General features: G+C 32.3%; 1 protein-coding gene across 2 annotated transcripts in view; it reads right to left on the reverse strand.

Annotated features, from left to right (window-relative positions):
- LOC129907700 (uncharacterized) overlaps window positions 1-20,142 on the reverse strand; it is a 196,885-nt gene extending 176,743 nt beyond the window's left edge. The window contains exon 1 of one of the 2 annotated variants that reach the window (XM_055984024.1): window positions 18,940-20,139. In XM_055984024.1, coding sequence (XP_055839999.1) covers window positions 18,940-19,647 — 708 coding nt within the window. In that variant the 5' untranslated portion in view covers window positions 19,648-20,139. Of the gene's footprint in view, window positions 1-18,939 lie in introns of both variants that reach the window. The other variant, XM_055984025.1, reaches the window with a different exon arrangement.
- Between the last annotated feature and the right edge of the window lie 3,695 nt (window positions 20,143-23,837).

Raw genomic sequence — 23,837 nt, forward strand, 5'->3', positions numbered from 1 at the left:
GTGGTTTTACATCACACGTAAGGTACAAAGTTAATTGTGTAAGAACAATAGAATAAAACAAAACACAAAAAATGAACTTTGCACTCGGTATTTCTCGATGTGCTGTCAACATAAGGTATAAAGCTAATTTTAAACCAATTGGAACAAACAAGATGTTATATTTCCAAGATCGGCGTTCATTGAATTTTCATCTTTTTGGATAAAATAGCTTTCGTAAGCATCTAAGGGTCGCGAATCGCTAACTTGTCGAACTAATTTTAAGTTATCTTTTGTTAAACTAAAGTGATCGTTTGTTAGAACATGGTTGGCTAGGGCTGAAGGTCTTGGGTTGTTTGTTTTCATGTATGTAGTGTGTTCTTTGAATCTTGTTTCAATATTATTTTTTGTTTGGCCATAGTAAACTTTTTCACAATCACCACATTGTACTGAATAAATTCCCGATTTCTTAAGAGTTTCATTTTTATCTTTTGTTGAGCCTAAGAAAGATTTTAACTTATTGTTGCTCGAAAACACCATTTCCATGTTGTTGCGATTAAATGCACTCTTTAATTTATTTGTAATAACAGGGTTGTATGACAAACATACCCTTTTTCGATCATCTTTTTTATCGATTTTTTTATTTTGCGCATGCAATGTTGTTTTCTCATATGCTTTAAGATGAGATCGTCAATCATTTGAACATTGTATCCATTTAAATTGGCGATATCTTTAATATGCTCATACTCTTTTTTGTAATCAGCGATTGAAAGTGGTAATTTACACAATCGATGAATGTATGAATGAAAGGCGGCTTTTTTGTGTTGAATCGGACAATGCGAGTTACAGCGAGTAAACAGAAAAACTAAAATGATCTCTATGTCTTCGTACTTCAAGATCCAAAAATGGTAGTTTTTGATCTATTTCTTCTTAGACCGTGAAGTTAATTTGATCATATTGGGAGTTTAGCAACGTTAGTAAATCTGTTATTTCCGATTTCTTAACAAACGCAAAAATGTGGTCTACATATCGTAACAAAATTCGTGGTAAATTACCATTGTTTTTCAAGTTCATTTCAAACTTTGACATAAAAAGTTCGGCAATCAAGGGTGAAAGGGGATTGCCCATACTTGTTCCGTGTTCTATGGAGTAAAACACGTTACGAAACTGAAAATAATTTTGTTCCATACATTTTTTAGAAACATTTACATAAACCAATTTCTTTTCGGCGGGTATCTCGTTTACATCTAAATGTTCAACTAACTTCGAGAGCTTTTTCAATCGGAATGCTCGGAAATAATGATACCACATCGAATGAAACCATCATTTCATTTTCCTCTATTTTTATGTCTTTCAGCTTCTTCACAAACTCAAAAGAATTTTTCACTGAACCACTTTCAATTGCAGGCAGATTTTTTATCTCGTTAACGAGCCATTTTGCCAAGTAGTAACAAAGGGAATTAATGTTTGAAACTATTGGTCTCATCTTCTTTCCTGCGTTGTGTATCTTTGGCAAGCCGTACAATTTTGGTGGCTCCGTGAAGCCAGAACTGCGACCTCAAAATTTTTGAACCAATTTTGTCTAATTCGTTTGTCCACCGTTTGTCCATGTTTGTCCACCCAAAATTTTCGTTTGTCCACCCTTCAAAAAAATTTTAGAGCAAATTCTTTTTTTTTTTTTATAGGAAGTCTGAAAAATGAAAAATCGTCTAAAACGCTCAAATAGACGTATAAAACCAACTGCAATCGTTTGCCCACCTCGAGTTCTATATACACACAAAATATTATCGTTTTTCCACCCCCCGTTTAGGAGCAATTCCAAAGACAAATTTTGCACTGAAAAATTAAATTCACCTAAAATCCCCAAAAATCATTTTTTATCAAAAATTCAAACTGCTGTCGTTTGTCCACATCGAGTTCTTTACGTATAACAAAAATCATCGTTTGTCCACCCTCTGTTTAGGAGATATTCCAAAAAGAATTTTTTTATAGCAACTTAAAAAAAAGTACGCATACACCACAGTGTACCTCTACTGAAAATTAAAAAGTCCTCAAAAATTATTATTTTTCAAAAATTCAAACGGCAATCGTCCACCTCGAGAAATGTATACAAACAAAAAATCATCGTTTGTCCACCCTACGTTGAGGAGATATTCAAAAAACAAAAATTGTACTGAAAATTTCAAAGTCCCATAAAATCTCCAAAAATTGACTTTTTTCAAAATTTCAAATTTCTGTCGTTTGTCCACCTCGAGTTCTATACGTATGCCAAAAATCGTCGTTTGTCCACCCTACGTTTAAAAGATATTCAAAAAACAAAATTTGTACTGAAAATTTCAAAGTCCCAAAAAATCTCCAAAAATTGACTTTTTTCAAAATTTCTGTCGTTTGTCCACCTCGAGTTCTACACGTATACTAAAAATCGTCGTTTGTCCACCCTACGTTTAAAAGATATTCAAAAAACAACATTTGTACTGAAAATTTCAAAGTCCCAAAAAATCTCCAAAATTTGACTTTTTTCAAAATTTCAAATTTCTGTCGTTTGTCCACCTAGAGTTCTATACGTATACCAAAAATCGTCGTTTGTCCACCCTACGTTTAGAAGATATTCAAAAAACAAATTTTGTACTGAGGAATCGAAAAAAAATATTACGCATACACCAGAGTGAAAATTTCAAAATCCTCAAAGATTATTTTTTTTCAAAAATTCAAACGGCAATCGTTTGTCCACCTCGAGAAATGGATACAAACAAAAAATCGTCGTTTGTCCACCCTACGTTTAAAAAATATTCAAAAAACAAAATTTGTACTGAAAATTTCAAAGTCCCAAAAAATCTCCAAAAATTGACTTTTTTCAAAATTTCAAATTTCTGTCGTTTGTCCACCTCGAGTTCTATACGTATACCAAAAATCATCGTTTGTCCACCCTCTGTTTAGGAGATATTCCAAAAAGAATTTTTTTATAGCAACTTAAAAAAAAGTACGCATACACCACAGTGTACCTCTACTGAAAATTAAAAAGTCCTCAAAAATTATTATTTTTCACAATTTCAAACGGCAATCGTTTGTCCACCTCGAGAAATGTATACAAACAAAAAATCATCGTTTGTCCACCCTATGTTGAGGAGATATTCAAAAAACAAAATTTGTACTGAAAATTTCAAAGTCCCAAAAAATCTCCAAAAATTGACTTTTTTCAAAATTTCTGTCGTTTGTCCACCTCGAGTTCTGCACGTAGACTAAAAATCGTCGTTTGTCCACCCTACGTTTAAAAGATATTCAAAAAACAAAATTTGTACTGAAAATTTCAAAGTCCCAAAAAATCTCCAAAAATTGACTTTTTCAAAATTTCAAATTTCTGTCGTTTGTCCACCTCGAGTTCTATACGTATGCCAAAAATCGTCGTTTGCCCACCCTACGTTTAAAAGATATTCAAAAAACAAAATTTGTCCTGAAAATTTCGAAGTCCCAAAAAATCTCCAAAAATTGACTTTTTTCAAAATTTCTGTCGTTTGTCCACCTCGAGTTCTACACGTATACTAAAAATCGTCGTTTGCCCACCCTACGTTTAAAAGATATTCAAAAAACAACATTTGTACTGAAAATTTCAAAGTCCCAAAAAATCTCCAAAAATTGACTTTTTTCAAAATTTCAAATTTCTGTCGTTTGTCCACCTCGAGGTGGACAACCGATTGCAGTTGGTTTTATACGTCTATCTCAAAATTTGAGCGTTTTAGACGATTTTTCATTTTTCAGACTTCCTACAAAAAAAAGAATTTGCTCTAAAATTTTTTTGAAGGGTGGACAAACGAAAATTTTGGGTGAACAAACATGGACAAACGGTGGACAAACGAATTAGACAAATTTGGTTCAAAAATTTTGAGGTCGCAGTTCTGGCTTCACGGAGCCAATTTTGGTACTTGAAAATTTCAAAGTCCCAAAAAATCTCCAAAAATTGACTTTTTTCAAAATTTCAAATTTCTGTCGTTTGTCCACCTCGAGTTCTATACGTATGCCAAAAATCGTCGTTTGTCCACCCTACGTTTAAAAGATATTCAAAAAACAAAATTTGTACTGAAAATTTCAAAGTCCCAAAAAATCTCCAAAAATTGACTTTTTTCAAAATTTCAAATTTCTGTCGTTTGTCCACCTCGAGTTCTATACGTATGCCAAAAATCGTCGTTTGTCCACCCTACGTTTAAAAGATATTCAAAAAACAAAATTTGTACTGAAAATTTCAAAGTCCCAAAAAATCTCCAAAAATTGACTTTTTCAAAATTTCTGTCGTTTGTCCACCTCGAGTTCTACACGTATACTAAAAATCGTCGTTTGTCCACCCTACGTTTAAAAGATATTCAAAAAACAACATTTGTACTGAAAATTTCAAAGTCCCAAAAATTCTCCAAAATTTGACTTTTTTCAAAATTTCAAAATTTCTGTCGTTTGTCCACCTAGAGTTCTATACGTATACCAAAAATCGTCGTTTGTCCACCCTACGTTTAGAAGATATTCAAAAAACAAATTTTGTACTGAGGAATCGAAAAAAAATATTACGCATACACCAGAGTGAAAATTTCAAAATCCTCAAAGATTATTTTTTTTCAAAAATTCAAACGGCAATCGTTTGTCCACCTCGAGAAATGGATACAAACAAAAAATCGTCGTTTGTCCACCCTACGTTTAAAAGATATTCAAAAAACAAAATTTGTACTGAAAATTTCAAAGTCCCAAAAAATCTCCAAAAATTGACTTTTTTCAAAATTTCAAATTTCTGTCGTTTGTCCACCTCGAGTTCTAAACGTATGCCAAAAATCGTCGTTTGTCCACTCTACGTTTAAAAGATATTCAAAAAACAAAATTTGTACTGAAAATTTCAAAGTCCCAAAAAATCTCCAAAAATTGACTTTTTTCAAAATTTCAAATTTCTGTCGTTTGTCCACCTCGAGTTCTATACGTATACCAAAAATCATCGTTTGTCCACCCTCTGTTTAGGAGATATTCCAAAAAGAATTTTTTTATAGCAACTTAAAAAAAAGTACGCATACACCACAGTGTTACCTCTACTGAAAATTAAAAAGTCCGCAAAAATTATTATTTTTCAAAAATTCAAACGGCAATCGTTTGTCCACCTCGAGAAATGTATACAAACAAAAAATCATCGTTTGTCCACCCTATGTTGAGGAGATATTCAAAAAACAAAATTTGTACTGAAAAATTCAAAGTCCCATAAAATCTCTAAAAATTGACTTTTTTCAAAATTTCAAATTTCTGTCGTTTGTCCACCTCGATTTCTACACGTATACTAAAAATCGTCGTTTGTCCACCCTACGTTTAGAAGATATTCAAAAAACAAAATTTGTACTGAAAATTTCAAAGTCCCAAAAAATCTCCAAAAATTGACTTTTTTCAAAATTTCAAATTTCTGTCGTTTGTCCACCTCGAGGTGGACAACCGATTGCAGTTGGTTTTATACGTCTATCTCAAAATTTGAGCGTTTTAGACGATTTTTCATTTTTCAGACTTCCTACAAAAAAAAGAATTTGCTCTAAAATTTTTTTGAAGGGTGGACAAACGAAAATTTTGGGTGGACAAACATGGACAAACGGTGGACAAACGAATTAGACAAATTTGGTTCAAAAATTTTGAGGTCGCAGTTCTGGCTTCACGGAGCCAATTTTGGTACTTCGGGGTTCGATACGTGCAACGTCCCACAGTGGCCCATTTAGGCAAAAGTGCTTGCAATATTCATTTTTCGGGTGGGTCTACAATGAAAAACTTTTTAGATCAGTGCATTCACAAATGTTTGGAGCTCGAGTATTCGAAAAAAAATTTCAATTTGGGTTATTGGTGTGCCTTATAGAGCAGGCCAAAGTTAATAATTTTTTATTATGAAAAAAAAAATGTGTTTTTTATTTTTTTTTTCTTAACTTTGAGTGTTTAAACTAGGAAGAGGACTTCTAAAACGTTTTGATTTTTATTTTTTTTCATACGCTGTGTAATTATTTAAACCAACAATTGAAAAACATAAAGTAAAAAATTTATTTTTTAATTGTTTAATTTAATGTTTTTTGAAACACCGTTTTTTGCACACTTTTTTGTAAAATTATCTTCTTCGAGCTCAATGCAAAAGGTACTTTTGGTAACAAAGTTTTTGATGAAAGAATGGCATTTCCAATTTCAGACTTTTTGGAATCAATCCCCGATTTAATGTGAATTCTTCAAAATGCGTCTATTTTTTTAGTGCATTTTTTTCATTTTTTGTCCATTTATGGTAAATTTTGAGTAGTATAATTGTATTTTTGTGTTTTCATATTTGGTGATTTTTAGTTTCCCGTGATAAATTCAGTTCTCCACAGATTTTTTAACAGTCACACCGAAATTATGACTTGCAACAGAAGATGCACTAATTTCAATGTTAAGTTCCGCCGTTTTGCCCAATTTTTAACAAATCGAGGACTTAACAAGTCTGTCAGCTTTATACGTGCTTGAAACACGTAAAATGCATTACCTTACCTTACCAACATTGAAAAAGAACGTTTGTCAAAATATTTTTTTTCATCAAAAATTAGTACTTTGTATACAAAAAATGCAGCCTCGAAGCATAATACATACCAACTATATGACCGACATTGACCATCATGAGATTCACCATAATATACCGTTATAACCGTTACAGATTATTCTCATCAGTTAGAAAAATGTTCATTTTGTCAAAATACTTTTTCCGACCATTGTATATATTTTATTAACTACAAAAAATCTAGGGATTATCAAAAAAAAAATATGATCGGTTGATTTATATTTAAACAAAATTAAAGTTCAAATAAATTAAAGATTAATTGATTAGTTATGAAATATAAAATTTATATGTAAAAAAATTGAAAATTTAAGAAAAAAAAATATAATTATATCTGAAAATACAATTTAGAAAAAAATAGAACAATAATAATTATGTATTCAATCTCATAACACTAAAACAAAACAAAATTAATAATTATAATAAAATTTTCTTAAATTAAAAACTACAAAAATACATAAATACCTATATTAAAAAAAAATATATGAAATAAAACAAATATAATTGATTAATTGATAACTTAAATAAATCAATTAACTTAACTTTAAGTTAAATAAAAGTACAACAAAAAAAAATCAAATTCAAATATTAAATTTTTATGAAACTATAAGGTAATAAGTACTTGAAAATTATTTAAACAATAAGAAAAAATATTATGAAATGTAAAAATAGTCTAAATATGAAAAAAATTATAAAAATTAAGTATTAAACTTTATTAAAAAAAATACAAAGATATTAATTAGAAACTATTACGTAAAGGAGCTTTATATTAAAATTAAAATTGTTATAAAAATATTACTTTAAAACTTAAAATGAATGGTCACGAAGTTATGTATGGGAAAGATGCTGTGAACTGTAAATAAAATGTTCTGCCAGTACTAGAGGTAAAAAATCCAGTCCCAGGTGGGGAGGGGAACCGCCTATCTTTATCTCTTTATTAAACACACACTATTGCTCACATAAAAACTACCACATTTAACCACAAAGATGTTTCACCCATGCCAGAAAGCTGTAAGATCTAAGGGATATTTTACTAGAATTGAAGTAGTTACAAGCATCAACATACTAGATGTCAAACTCATAAGTAATAGTTGATATGTAGTGTAACTCAAATCTGAGATTACATGTCGTACTGTACAACAGTCACCTAATTGGTAACAGTGCTGATGTTGGCGATCCCGTTCCTGCTTAAATATACCTACTGGAAACATTCAACTTCGATAAATAATTCAATACCCTTCGAAGATGGGTATGCTACAGCATCATATCATACCCAGAATAAGTAAGAATATGTTAGAAAATTAAGCAATCGCATCTTGTGCAAGATGAGATATTGAAATGGCAATTGGCTCTCCCGAATTGAAGCAGACTGAAGTCAAGGCTAATAACACCGGCATACAAAATAAAAAAAGTGTCATGTACCAGGAACCAGACCTATCTTTCTATATGTTTTTGGGCACGCTGAATCCGAATTTCAAGTCTGTTTGCCTCTGTCACTCTCCAGTTTTGAGTAAAATGCAAAAAACTCAAAAAAAAGGAAGTTTTTTGCCTTTTTTTGAGACTTTTTTACATTTTTCTCAAAACTGGAGGGTGAACGGGCAAAACGGACTTGAAATTCGGATTCAGCGGGTCCAAAAACATATAGAAAGATGGGTCTGGTTCCTGGTACATAGAATTTTTTTTTGGTGTGCTGGCACTGTCGCTTTCATCCCCAGCACACAAAAAATAAGTTGTACCAGGAACCAGACCTATCTTTCAATATGTTTTTGGACCCACTGAATTCGAATTTCAAGTCCGTTTTGCCCGAACACCCTTCAGTTTTGAGAAAAATGCAAAAAACTCAAAAAAGTCATAAGAATTCAAACAAAATGCAGTCACAGCTCAAAACTGGAGAGTGACCGGGCCAAACGGACTTTGAATTCGGATTCAGCGTGCCCAAAAACATATAGAAAGATAGGTCTGGTTCCTGGTACATGACACTTTTTTTATTTTGTGTGCCGGTGTAATTGAAGATTAACTTGACGCCCCAATACATGGAAACGACAATCATCGCATCCGAAGCAAGCCGTCAAACAACATCAAACTCAAACTAAACATACTGACCGAGAATTATAATATTTTATATTACTCCTAAACGTTGAAACTGTCATTTAAAAAAAAAATACAAGATTCAGGTGCAAAACATTCAAAATAATAAGAAAAAAGTATTAAATGTATTTTATCCAAATATACTAATTAATAACATTAAAAAAAAAAGACTATAAAAAAGAAATAAGAAAATGTTAGTTGCATTCAAAATAATAAAATAGATTGAAATTAAAATATTTAATAAAACATAATATTATATAATGCATTGAAAACTAAACATTCTATTTAAACATAATGATTACTTTAAATTTGTAAGTTCCATAACATAATTTGATAAAAGTTGTTTAAAAATATTTAAAATATTTAAAATATTTAATGTATTCAAAATTCATAATTTACTACAAAGAAAAATAAATAAACCATAGATACATATGTCAAAAAAGATAATTTAAAGAAAACAAGAAATCAATTGTTATATTGTTATAAGCAAATGCTAAGTAAATATGTGTTATTTAATCTTGTCGATCGTCATCCGGTTGATCGTGAGTTCTTCCTCCGGGTGGGGAGGGATGTTGTGCCCTCTTCCATACCTACCAGAGGAAATCGTCGTGCGTTGAACTCAGCACACTTCAATTGCAATGTTCACTTTGATTGTCCATTCGGATATTGTTTTGGGTCAATCAAAGTGCAATAAGACAATAATTGAATTGTGCTGACTCTTTAAACGTGCCCACGATTATTCACTGAGGAAGTTGGGCTCGCGACGATCGCAATGACAAGACAAGGTGAGTCTCATTCAAAACGTTAACGAGTAGAGTTGTGTTTAAATATTAATCTGTGCGAATTCCCATAATATAACTTATTAAAGTTATATAACACACCAAACAAAAAATTGTTTAAATCGGCTTGAAGAAATAGAGCGCCGTTAGACGAAGAAATTTTTCTAAAGATTTTCATATCATCCGCGTAAGTCAAAATTTTGGAGTGCTGAATTACTCATTCAACGTCATTGATTGTCAAAATAAAAATGATGAGGCCTAAATGATTTCCTTGTGGAACGCCCGACTTTGCAATGAATGGGTCTGAAATTGTAGATCTGAATAGGACTTGATATAAACGATTGCGTAGGTATGATTCCATCCATTGAACAAAACCAGGAGAAAATCCAAAGGCTTTAAGTTTGAACGATATAATTTTATGTGAAATTCTGTCGAACGCCTTGCTAAAGCCCGTAGCAATAACCTCAACTTCATTCTTATTTTTTTTTTTACACTTCAGAAATTTCGGATGTAGTGAGCTTAGAGCAAGCTACGATCTACAATCAGAGGCTCATCATAAGTGCATGTGTTAGTGGTTATTAAATAACACATGCACAAAAAATATATACTACGATACAATACTAACAATAAACATTACATTAAAAGTTACTACAGACATCAAAATACAATCACGAAAGTGGTGCACTGGTTCGAAAACTTCTTTTCAATCCCACCTTACTTATGTTAAAGTCGATATAAGACGTATTTAAGTTGAAAAGTTTACACATACGATTAAGAGGTTCATGTGTACCATAGTTTGTTCTATGAAAGTCAACGTGTAAAAGTTCAAATCTTCGAAGGTGGTGAGACCCTCCGCGATAATTAATTCGGATACAGGCTAACAAGATTGGAGCCTCAATGTGTCCATTTAGAAGTTGATGGAGAAATATTAGATCATTATTAACTCGCCTTTGATATAGAGTTTGAATCTGAAGAAGTTGGATCCTTTGTTCATATGGAGGCAGGTTATAGGGATCAGACCAGGGAAGTCGCTTTAGTGCGAATCGTATGAAATTATGTTGAATTGATTCAATACGACTTTTATGAATTTCATAAAATGGAGTCCATACTTGGGAAGCATATTCGAGATGGGATCGAACGTAATAATTATATAAAGAAAGTGTAACATAGGGGTCGTTAAATTCCTTTGCCCAACGTTTTATAAAACCGAGCATAGAGTTCGCTTTATTAATTATGTAGTTAATGTGTTCAGTGAATTCTAAATTTGAGCTAAAGCTAAAGTGAACACCCAAGTCCCTGAAACGGTCAACCCGACAAAGTTGCTGTTGCAAAATGTAATAATCAAAAACACTCGGTATTCGTTTCCTAGAAAAAGTAATTGTCTGGCATTTAACTGGGTTAAGTGATAGACCACTTTTTCCACACCAAACACTATTTTCTATTGAATTCAAAGTTTACGAAACAAATTCGGTTAAATTGGTGGTCATAGATTTTTCTCCCAGAAAGCCGTGTTGCCTGGTTGAAATCAATGATTGTACATAGTGTCGCAGATAATACTTTCGAAAAGTTTTGGGATGCACGATAATTTGGCAAGGGGCCTATAGTTAGCTATATTTCCTTTGCAGCCCTTTTTGTGAATAGGGATAATAAATGAATCCTTTTACATTGTTGGAAAAAACCCTTGAGATAGGGATTTTTGGAACAGAGTGGTAATAGGCAAGGCCAAATTCGGTACACATTAATGTAATACAATCGCGGGCAAACCATCTGGGCCCGATGAAAAATCATCTTTAAGTTTATTAATCATTTGTATTACAGGTATTCATGTAGTCAAAGTAGTTCCTATCGAGTACAAAATTGCTTTCGGAGAAAGCAAGACTGAACAAATTGGCAAACAAATTAGATATAATTTTAGAAACACTAGAAGAGTGATTTAAATAGTTTTGAGGTATTAGGATAACCATCTGACTTTATTTTTAGATTAATAAATCGTTTCGGATTTGAAATAACAGTGGAGGTCCAGTATAACGAAGGCCGATATAACGAATGATCGAGATTACGAACACTTTTTTCAAGTCCATTAGGTATTCTATATAACGAACAAATAACGAATTTCAGAAAATAAAAAAAAAAAAAAAAAAACAAAAAGTTTACAAACAAATTTGAAAGAAACTCTTGAATATAAATGTGTTAGTATTTCTATCTACATATACACACGTAGGATGATAATATTGGAAGATTCATAAAAAAATTTCCATTAATCAAGTCTTTTATAGCTTGCTTCATACATACAGCTGTGTTCAAAATAATAGTAGTGCGCTAGTTAAAAACAAAAAATGCTTTGAAAAAGCACTATACAGATCTAATTTTCAGGAAACTTCATTTTGAATAAAACACATCACATTCTTGTTTAGTTTACACAGATTCAAATTAACTTTTATTTCAAAAAAAAAATAAAAAAAATTTAAACCTAAATTTAACCCTGAAATCGGCTGTTCAAAAAAATAGTAGTATTTTAAAAACTTTAACAAAAAGCATCTTAAAATTTACAAAAATTAATTAAAAACTCAAATAAAATGTAATTCAGTTCAATATTTTGTTGTGTAGCCTTTATTATCAATAACAGCTTTACACCGACGCTGCATTGAATCCACCAAAGTCTGACAACGCTCAATTGGTATTTTTTCCCAAGATTCCTTCACTACGTTCCACAGTTCTCGATTATTCGACGGCTTAGCCTTCCTTACCTCTCTCTTGATATCTCCCCATAAATTTTCTATTGGATTGAGGTCCGGTGATTGTGCCGGCCAATCCATAACCTCAATTTTGTTATCTCGAAACCATTCTTTAGCTGCTCGACTTGTGTGTTTTGGGTCGTTGTCTTGTTGCAAGACCCATTTTAGTGGCATTTCATACGAGGCGTAAGGCAGCATGGTTCTATTCATAATATCAACGTAGACCCGTTGATCCATAATGCCTTCGATTAAATGTATCGGCCCTACACCTGAGTATGAAAAGCACGCCCAAACTAAAATTTTTGACCCTCCATGTTTAACTGTTTTGGTGGTATATTTTGGAACATATTCCGTATTGGGTGGACGGCGCACACTGGGGAAATTTGTATGGGAGTGCGGAAAAAATTCAATAAAAACTGAACCACTGAATAGATTTAGATGAAATTTTCAGGGATGACAGTTTACGTCGTAAGAAATTATTATTATTCATTTCCGCCCACTGCCACGCCCTTTTTAAAAAAATTGTGATAGCAATAAAGAATTCCGATTCTCAATTTACTTGTACTTATAGCATTTTTTTAAAATATATTAAATGGAAAAGAATAACTCATAGTAGGTACTGTAGTCGAGGTCCACATCCACGCAAAATAAAAAACCTAAATTATAGTTAAAAATTATTTAAAAAAAAACACTTTTTACTTTACAAATTTTTCAAAAGTTTGTTCTTTTAAGAGAGCCATTTTTTCCTCAATTAAATGACTCTGATTCTTCTTAATAAAGGAATGGGTCAGATGATCTGTATTTTTCAATAATAATTTCAATTTAAATCTTGAGACATTCCATTAGCTTTCTGCTTAGATCTTCGCATGAAATGCTTAAAATTCCCATTATTAATAAAATGTATAATAATAAGACGTATAATCCCTTTTCACTCGTTTTTAATTTGAATAGTTTTCAATATATTATGTACATACATACATTTCAGTTACATATAACGAAAATTAATTTTTCTAAGCCAAGGTCAAAAAATCAAATGTAATTTTATTGTAGTAGATTTGTAAAAAATGTGTTACGCATTAATTTTATTTTCTCTATTTGTCTTTTCGGATAAGAATTTCAAGCCAAAAAAACAAAAATCTGACAAAAAGGAGATTTTTTACTTTTCAATTTTCTCGAAAACTAGAAGGCATAGAAATATATGGTTTTCAGTGTTTGGTAAGGAATTAATTAAGGCAGTTTTTTTCACCATTCAATTTGAATTCAAATCCCCAGCCTTGTCAAAAATAGTATTGGATGTGTTTTTTTAAATTTTTTTCTTCAAAATTTTGACTTTGAAATCGATTATTTCAAAAACAATTCACTTAAAGAACTTGATTTAAAAACTCAAATTAAGCCTAATATTTTGGCTTTTAAAAAAAGTATCATTTATAACTGTAAGTGTTACCATTGATTTTTAATATTTTTTTGTTATTTTAAGTAATTTTTAAGAAAATGATTTTTGCGACCAAATGAAGTTTTCAATTGCCAATAAAAAACGCAGTGGCACCTGGTGGCACCCAAATTTGGCCTTCATTGAAAGGGAATTTCATAAGGAAAAAGTTTTTAATAGTCTCTAACTGTAGGCAAGTGTAGCTAAAATAATATATACAAAAATATGAAAAAATCAAGCCATTTTTTTCTCTTTTCTTTAAATAATTATATAAAATAATTAACATCTTTAAAATTAATAATTTCTTCGATTTACAATAGACAAACGATGGCTTCTTTACGGAAAAATAAAAGTGTATGAGTCGGCTCAAGCTAAAAAAAATTACACAGCTTTAATTTGAGGGTATTTTCACTTCGTTTTTTATACTTTCAACAACTTGTCCCTTTACAAAGCTCTAAAAAGTAAACTACAAGTCCGATTTTAGTAATTCTTTCTGATTTTGATTCAGATTTTATTCTAGAATTTAAAAATACTATTGAAATATTCTCCGAGGAACCTTAAATTTTTGACTTTTTTCCGCAAAATCCCCAGTGTGCGGCGGACGTATTGTCGAGATCCAGTACCACCGAAGAGGACAAATTTACTCTCATCAGTCCACAATATGTTACGCCATTTCTTCGCTGGCCAGTTTATGTGATCTTTTGCAAACTGGATACGCTTTTTAACATGTTTCTTTGTTAATAACGGAACTTTTCGTGGACTTCGAGCATACAAATTTGCTTCTAACAGTCTTCTTCGAATGGTGACTGCACTACAATCCAGGCTTAAAGACTTTTGGATTTCAAATGACGATGCAGAAGGCTCAACTTTGCTCATCCGCACAATACGCCTGTCGTCTTTGAAGGTCGTTTTTCTTTTACGACCGCGCGTTTCGGGTCTTTCGGTAAATTTAACAGCATTGGCTATCATTGTCGGAGAGCATCCTAATAAACGTTGAATTTCTCTGTAGGTTTTCCCTTCTCCCCGCAGCTTTCTTATGAGTGCTCGTTTTTCCACACTGCAGTGCTTTGCTCTTCCCACTTTAAAGTGATTAAAACCAACACAAATAGTTTTTTTTGGAAAAATTGTTTAAATTATATTAGTACTTACTTTTCAGCCAAAAATAAATATTTTAAATTATAAACCACGTTTAACTTTTTCTAAAATCACTTTCACTACTATTTTTTTGAACAGGTCTACTTAGAAAGAGCAACGAAAGGTCAATGACAAATTATTAAGCACATTTTTTTTTTTTTAGGACTACGGTACATTTAATTATAATTGACCGTTACAAAGTTTGACACAAAAGAAATTAAATTTTTAATAGTAGAAGCACTGTAAATATAACAAATGTTATATTTTTGCTGGCACTACTATTATTTTGAACACAACTGTAATTCGTCGCCTTAGTATTGGAGTGCCGTATACGCCAAATTGCATTTTTTGAACTAGGTATGCAGTCGTATGTTTTCGAAGTTGCTCTTTTCAAATCTGCTATCCGTTTTTTTCTATCTTTTTTCGTTGCCGAGATATTCACTATTGTTTTGACAAAAACAAGAAATTTTGGCATTTACTTCAAATTTTTCATGCAATGCAAGAAAATTTTGAGAATTGTTTTGACGTACGTTATGTTTTTTTTTGACGTACGTGTATATGAATAAAAGAAACTTCTGATTTTCATGGCGTATACGGCAAACTCATTTTGGACAAAAATTTAAATATTTTGACAACTAGACGAATTGCAGATGTCCAATAACATGTATATAAAAGACAATTTTTAATTATATATCATACTAAAATATCAAAAAATACCAGCGGTTAGTTATTTCGTAATTATCTTCCGAGCATTTAAATACGATTTCCCAATAATGTAAAAATGGCGTATACGGTACTTCAATACTAGGGCGACGAATTGTCTTCGTGTTCGTTCGCTTTGCACAAAACGGATTTTTAGTCTGATTTTTGTTGGTTTACGTTTTTTGGTGTTCTGTTTTTGCAATTTTAAGTGAAGTATGAAGTAAAATAATGAAAAATACAATTGTACTTCTATTTACCTAAGGATTTGTATGAAAAATATTGTTCGACATAACGAGTTTTCGATATACGAATTGACTCTGAACATTATATCATTCGTTATACTGGACCACCACTGTATATCAAATTGCATTTGATTGATATAGTCATCGCAGAGATGTTTTTAAAGGCCCGAAAATTCATTGCTTGCATTCATATAAAGAGAAAAATCTGTATCAGAACTTAAATATTTCTTCTATAGAGAGTTTCGGGAATTGCGAAGTGTACGAAGCTCCCTTGAGTACCATGGAGGTGTTGATGACATATTTTTCGGTTGTGTATACGGTACTGACTGGTAAAAACATTCAAAAATTACTGCGTAGAAATAAGTGGTTAAATATTATTAATACTATTTAAAATAAGATCATAATTTATGTTATTAACGGCCGATTTCTTCACAGAGTCCTAACGCTAATACCGGGCCTAGTCCTAAAGTTAGTACTCAAATCAGTACCAACTCATTTCTTCACCCAAGTACTAGTTCCTAAAACTGTCAATTTAGGGCCGAGTACTAGTTAGGACCTGGTCCTAGCTAGTTCCTCAAAATCGGCTAGTACCTGGTTATTATTCCAATCGTTAGTACTCAAATCGGTACCAAGTGAGTTCTTCACAAAAGTACTAAGCCGTAGTACTGTCAAATTGGTACCGAGTATTAGTTAGAACTCGATATTTGTTAGGACCTCAAAATCGGTAGTATAGCGGTTAGTACTCGAATCAGATCAATTGATTTCATATTTTTTAAGCGATATTGCAGTTTAATAAGAGAACAAAATACGTAAAAAAAGAATAACTTTCATTATTTTTTGTTTAAATTTAGTGGACTCTGTTAATTTTTATTCAATTTGAAAAATCTGTCGCGTTTTTAATCTTCTTAACATTTTCTTAGAATTCATTTTAATTATTTGCTTCTTGTTTTCTATTTTTATTATACAGGGTGTCCCACAGTCACCGCCCCAAATGAAAACCATGGATTCCTGAGGTCATTTTAAGTCGAAAAACTTAAGAGGTAATTTTCTCGTTTTCGTCCCGTTTTCGAGTTACCACAGTTTTTATGATTTTTGCTCTCTTGTCTTTTAACTGGCCTTATCTCTGCCAAACTACGTTTGATTTGAAAGATTTTTTTTACAACCAATCAAGAATTTATTACAGTTTAAGTTTGTCTCAAAACTTTTTTTTCTGCGGACAACCGTTTCTCCACAATTTTGCATCAAACACAATTTTCTTCGTTTTTTAAGTTGTTTTTTACACTTTCATATCATTTTAGTCAAAAAAACACGTTAATAAGTATTAATTTTTTGTGCTTTTTATTAAAGCCCAGTTAATTTTCATAAACAAAATAAGTTTTATTTCATAAAAAAGGCTACTGAAAGTAAATTTTAAAAAATAAACAAACTGAGTGAATTAAAAAAAAATAATTTTTAAATAAAAAATTAATTTAAATGAATTAAAAACTTTTTCTGAGCTATTGTGGTTAATAAAAGAACAAATAGATAAAGCTCAGAAAAAGTTTTAATTCATTTAAATTAATTTTGTATTTAAAAATTATTTTTTTTTAATTCACTCAGTTTGTTTATCTTTTTTAATTACTTTCAGTAGCCTCTTTTATGAAATAAAACTTATTTTGTTTATGAAAATTAACTGGGCTTTAATAAAAAGCACTAAAAATCAATACTCATTAACTTGTTTTTTTGACTAAAATGATATGAAAGTGTAAAAAACAACTTAAAAAACGAAGAAAATTGTGTTTGATGCAAAATTGTGGAGAAACGGTTGTCCGCAGAAAAAAAAGTTTTGAGACAAACTTAAACTGTAATAAATTCTTGATTGGTTGTAAAAAAAATATTTTAAATCAAACGTAGTTTGGCAAAGATAAGGCCAGTTGAAGGACAAGAGAGCAAAAATCATAAAAACCGTGGTAACTCAAAAAACGGGACGAAAACGAGAAAATTACCTCTTAAGTTTTTCGACTTAAAATGACCTCAGGAATCCAGGGTTTTCATTTGGGCGGTGACTGTGGGACACCCTGTATTTGTTAAATTTGACCAAATGTAAAAAAAAAAATATATTTCAAACTTCAATAAATTCTCAAAATGACAGTTAGACCAGTTTTATAATTATTAATTCTTAGGACGTCGTTGTGAACTTAGATCAGGTCCTATAAATGTGAAGAAATGCACTGGTCCTAACTTTTCTTTAGGACCGAGTACTGGCCTAGCTAGACCGGGTACTAAGCTGACTTAGGACTTATGTGAGGAAATTGGCCGTAAGAAGCTCATTCGGAAATTGAAACAGTACTGTTTTTCAGACTCTACTTCCGAGTAACAATGTTTTCAGTAAAATTTTGCACGCTGAACCACAATGTTTGCTTGTTATAAACAAAAGTAGGTTTGTTTTGATTTATAGAGCATTTTTTTCTAAACATAGACATTAGGGCAGATCGATTTTATTTTTGTTTTTTTTATTTTCGAGTTCAACATACAAATAAAATCCACCCTAATGACATTAAAAGACAGTTCTACAACAAAGGATTTTTAATAATAAATATAAGTAATCGTTTGTTTTTTCGATATAATTTAATACTGAATACTGAGTTATCACAAAAACACAGCTATTATTAATTAATTGAATACGTGGCTTTAATAAATTCATTACTTGCAAAGATACATATTAACAAAACTTTTAGCCTTTTATCATTAATTCCTAGGTTAACCTTTTTTTGCCTTATTTGACTGTGCTATAAAGAGTTAGGAGATTATAAATTAATCAAACACGGAAGTATAATAAAATGAGAATACCTATTTACAAAAAAAAAAAACTAAAAAATCAGTAAAATAGCAGCGAAAGAATGTAAAAATACCAATTAGTTTACTAATTCTTCAATACATTCGCAAGAATATTTTGAGAGCAGATCTACTAGGCACTAGGCGCATTAAACTTGATGTTATCATAACAATCTTATGACTCATCTATGTTTCGGATTGAATTAAAAAAAAATAATTTTCCTCCACTACCTCAATTAGATCCGTAAAAGAATCAAACGACTGTGTTTGGTAAGAGGTAGAAGAATCTTTTAATTATTTGATCATAAAATTCGAAAAGTAAAAAATTAGAGAAGGTTAAACCGAACAATATAAACTACTACAAATACCTATGTACTCATACTTATTTATACAAGAACCAATTAAAGATATATACACACGTACATTATAAAAGCTAAATAATCAATGTATGGAACTTATTTACCTTTATGGATAAGCAGTTATATATCTGTCCGATGATATCTAATGATGAATCACCATCTTCATCACTCTTATCTTCCGCAGTCAAGTCATTAAAACATTTTTTGATATCACAATCTTCACTGTCTGTTACCAAGATGTTCTGCCCCGTTTCCGATTTGAAAGTAGAGTAGAAAGAAGAAGCTTCCAATTCAATCACTTTTGTTGGCGATGGGAGATTTAGGGTTTTAGGAGATGTTGTTAATGTTTTTGAAGATCTTGGTGGTGTTGATAACACAACTGATGAAATCGATTCCACATTCTTTTGATTAAGAATTGAATCTCCCTCATATTTTTTTTGAATACAATCCCTCTCACCATTTATTTTACTTTTATCCACCCCTTCGATACACGTTTCTAAGATATTATGACGTTGGGATTTTGCAGAATATGCAGAAGTAGATGGTATTGATTTACCATCAGCTGATTTTCCTTTTGATAAATGCTGCTGCGTCTTAGTAGATTCTGATCCATTGCTTTCATTATCGTCGAGATTATTGGTCTCAATATCATCGTATGCATATTTAGCTTTCTTGGACTGAGATTGATGTTGACTCGCATTATTATTGACGCAAGGTGAATCGAAAATGTTTAACTTTTCAACATCATAGTCATTGACAAGACTCATGCACAATCGACAAACTTGATAGAACTTTGGTGGTACATTACACATAATTACTTAATATATTTTTATTTCTTGATATTTGTATGAATTTGTACAACAAAAAATTGCAACAAATGAAATGTATACAGGTAAACACAATAAATTTTGAAGTGAAACATACATATATGAGATTGTTCCAGTACACAAATAAATACAAAAATTCGATAGACGAAAACATTAGTTCATGACATAAATGATAAAAACTAGTAATTTTTTAGGTTTTTCTTCAAATAATTAAACCCAATATATTTTTTGCTGACAAATGAAGAATGAATAAAGGAGACAGCCGAAAATATTAGCCAGTTTTTTGTAATGCCGAATTAAGTACACGAAGGACAACACACCACATATTAGATGAAATTCATTATTGTTAATTTTAAATATATTTTATTTAAATCATTTTGTTCAATTTTCTGTAATAATATAAAGGAGTATAATAATTCATTAAACAGAATATTTTTCAATGGCATACGAAATATACCACTGTTAAACAAAGCATCCATATTCTTATACTTCACCTACACATACATGAAATATTACGGGTCAGCGTCATAAACAAAAAATACCAAGACTGGAAACTCGGCGGTCAACTGACGTTTGCCTACAAGCTGCGAGGTGTGGTGAATGTCGTGAACTTATCGTTGTGTTCGTGTTCGATGTGTGTTGAATGTCGTTAATCTATAAATGTGTGCGTGTTAACGTCATTTACCAACGTGGTGGCTTTCACATATATTAACAGACAACACGGTACACAACAGGGTTTTGGGGGGAAAGACGTACGAAAGTTTCCAGTCTTGGTATTTTTTGTTTATGGTCTTTCCCCCCAAAACCCTGTTGTGTACCGTGTTGTCGGTAAATATATGTGAAAGCCACCACGTTGGTAAATGACGTTAACACGCACACATTTATAGATTCACGACATTCAACACACATCGAACACGAACACAACGATAAGTTCACGACATTCACCACACCTCGCAGCTTGTAGGCAAACGTCAGTTGACCGCCGAGTTTCCAGTCTTGGTATTTTTTGTTTATGGTCAGCGTTCCTAATGTCCGGGGCATCGACGAACTATACCAAGCCTGGAAACTTTCGAACGTCTTACCCCCCAAAACCCTTTCCGATCAAGCAAGAAAACGGAGTTCAGAAAAGACAGTCCGACCTCCGACCGAGACAAACGGGGTTGCACTCACACACTTGCAACTTTTTGTGTATGAACACAAAGTCGAAGGAGAATCGTGGTGAAAAAGTGAGAAAAGGAAAACGAACGTAGGAAAGACAAAGACAACAAGACAAGGTTTAATGCGTCATTTTGTTATTATTTGTCGTTTGTTGCAGTATCCCCTTCAAGCAAGAAAACTGAGTTCAACAAAGACACTCCGTCCTCAGAACGCGAAAATCGGGGTTGCACTCACACACTTGCAACTTTTTGTGTATGAACACAAAGTCGAACGAGAATCGTGGTGAAAAGTGAGAAAAGAAAAAAAAATAAAGACAGACATAGCCAACAAGAGCAAAAGCGTCATTTTGTTATTTTTTGTTGAAGTGTATAGTCGCGTCGTGTCTCGTGTCGTTGTTATCATAATACATATTAGTATAATTATAAACAATTATATCAAATTATAAACAATATGGAAACAAAAAAAGGTATGTTGTATATATCGCTCAAAATGTTTGGATTAAAGTGATGTGTTTCTGCTTGTGTTGTAGATGTAATATCTAATGATGAAGGAAAAGGCAGAAGGTGAAACATGCGATTAGGCATCTAAAGAAACACCAACAACAGCAGCAGCAACAAATAAAATAAAATGAAAAAAATGTAGTGTATCTTATATTGTATTTATTGTGAAAATTTCGTTTGCCAAAATAAAATAAAAAATAAAACAGTTTCAGTGAAAAAAAAATAAATCTTGTTTTTTTTTTTTGTCGCAAATGCGAAACGTCATCCCTTTTTTATTCCTCTTTCTGGTAGGTTTTCGCTGCTCCGCCTCGGGTCCGACTTCGGCTCCGTTTTCTCGGAATGGAGATTTTCACCACACCAATACATATGCAATCGACTTCGCGGTGATTAAAATTTCCATACTAATTTGAGCCGCCTTCGGACCTGTTTCTGAGCCGAAGTCGGACTCAGCTCCGCCTGAGGCGGAGCGGATTCGGACCAAGGTCGGACTTGTTTGCTTGAAGGGTCTCGTCGGTGGTCGGGTCGTGCGTCGTGCCTCGTTCTTAAACTAAATACATTGTTTTATTAATATGGAAAATTTTATTTAAAAAAAAAGGTATGAATTGATTAACGTGCTTCTGCGATTTTATAATTAATAATTTATCATTTTGTTGTTTTTCAAGGAGTTTGCAAATGCTTCCCAATGTCAAGCGCCATTTTTTTTTCCATTCCAATGCCGGACGTCATTCATTCCAACTTCGGCTCCGTTTTCTCGGAATGGAGGTTTTCACCTCACCAATACATATGCAATAGACTTGGTGGTGATAATAATTTCCATACTACCCTTCAAGCAAACAGGTCCGACCTCGGTCCGAATCCGCTCCGCCTGAGGCGAAGCTGAGTCCGACTTCGGATCAGAAACTGGTCCGAAGGCGGCTCAAATTAGTATGGAAATTATAATCACCGCGAAGTCGATTGCATATGTATTGGTGTGGTGAAAATCTCCATTCCGAGAAAACGGAGCCGAAGGCGGACCTAAGCCGGAGCAGCGAAAACCTACCAGAAAGAGGAATAAGAAAGGGATGACATTTCGCATTTGCGACCAAAAAAAGAACAAGATTTATTTTTTTTTTTTCACTGAAACTGTTTTATTTTTTATTTTATTTTGGCAAACGAAATTTTCACAATAAATACAATATAAATACAATACATTTTTCTTCATTTTATTTCATTTGATGCTGCTGCTGTTGTTGGTGTTTTTTTAGATACCCAATCGCATGTTTCACCTTCTAGATTTTTCTTCATCATTCGAGATTACATCTACAACACAAGAAGAAACAACATTTTAACCCAAACACTTTGAGCGATATATAAAACATACCTTTTTTGTTTTCCATATTGTTTATAATTTAATAAAATTGTTTATAATTAATAAACTAACATTATACAAACAACGACACGAGACACGACGCGACCAAACACTTCAACAAAAAATAACAAAATGACGCTTTGGCTCTTGTTGGCCTTAAGACAAGCTTGTCTTTCTTTTCTTTTTCTCATTTTTCACCACGATTCTCGTTCGACTTTGTGTTCATACACAAAAAGTTGCAAGTGTGTGAGTGCAAGCCCGATTTTCGCGGTCTGAGGTCGGAGTTTCTTTGTTGAACTCAGTTTTCTTGCTTGAAGGGTAATTTGAGCCGCCTTCGGACCCGTTTCTGAGCCAAAGTCGGACTCAGCTCCGCCTGAGGCGGAGCGGATTCGGACCGAGGTCGGACTTGTTTGCTTGAAGGGTTTGTGACACAGTACACATAATAAGGTAATATATTCCGAACGTTGTCAAAATTTGTTTGTCAAAAATGGGCACCAATCTGTCAGGTCGGCCTTTAATTTTTATATTTCAATCGCAGTAAACAGGAAATTTGTTTTTGTTTTATTTTATAAAATGTCATTTAAAAATATTATAAATTGAAAAATAACAAATTTTCTTCGTGTTTCATCCCGGAAAATGGTAAATAATTGTTTAAAAATTAGTGGTGTGCGTGGTTTATCGGTTTTTGTGCGTTTTTCGTCGGTATTTTAAGCAATTAAAAATTCGGTAGCTGACATTGGTCGCCAAAGTGTCATGTTTTGACAATCTGGCGACCAATGTCAGTTCGGAATATATTACCTTTTTATGTGTACTGTGTTTTTGTGAACAGTGTTGTCTGTGAATATATGTGAAGCCACCACGTTGGTAAATGACGTTAACATGTACACACCCTTCAAGCAAACAGGTCCGACCTCGGTCCGAATCCGCTCCGCCTGAGGAGGAGCTGAGTCCGACTTCGGATCAGAAACTGGTCCGAAGGCGGCTCAAATTAGTATGGAAATTATAATCACCGCGAAGTCGATTGCATATGGATTAGTGTGGTGAAAATCTCCATTCCGAGAAATCGGATCCGAAGTCGGAACGAATGACGTCCGGCATTTAGACATCGATCGATACTCGAGTATCGAATATATTTGACATTTCTAACCTAAAAAAATACTGTATTAATT

This window comes from Episyrphus balteatus, chromosome 1, assembly GCF_945859705.1.
Source record: "Episyrphus balteatus chromosome 1, idEpiBalt1.1, whole genome shotgun sequence".
NCBI classification, from domain to species: domain Eukaryota; kingdom Metazoa; phylum Arthropoda; class Insecta; order Diptera; family Syrphidae; genus Episyrphus; species Episyrphus balteatus.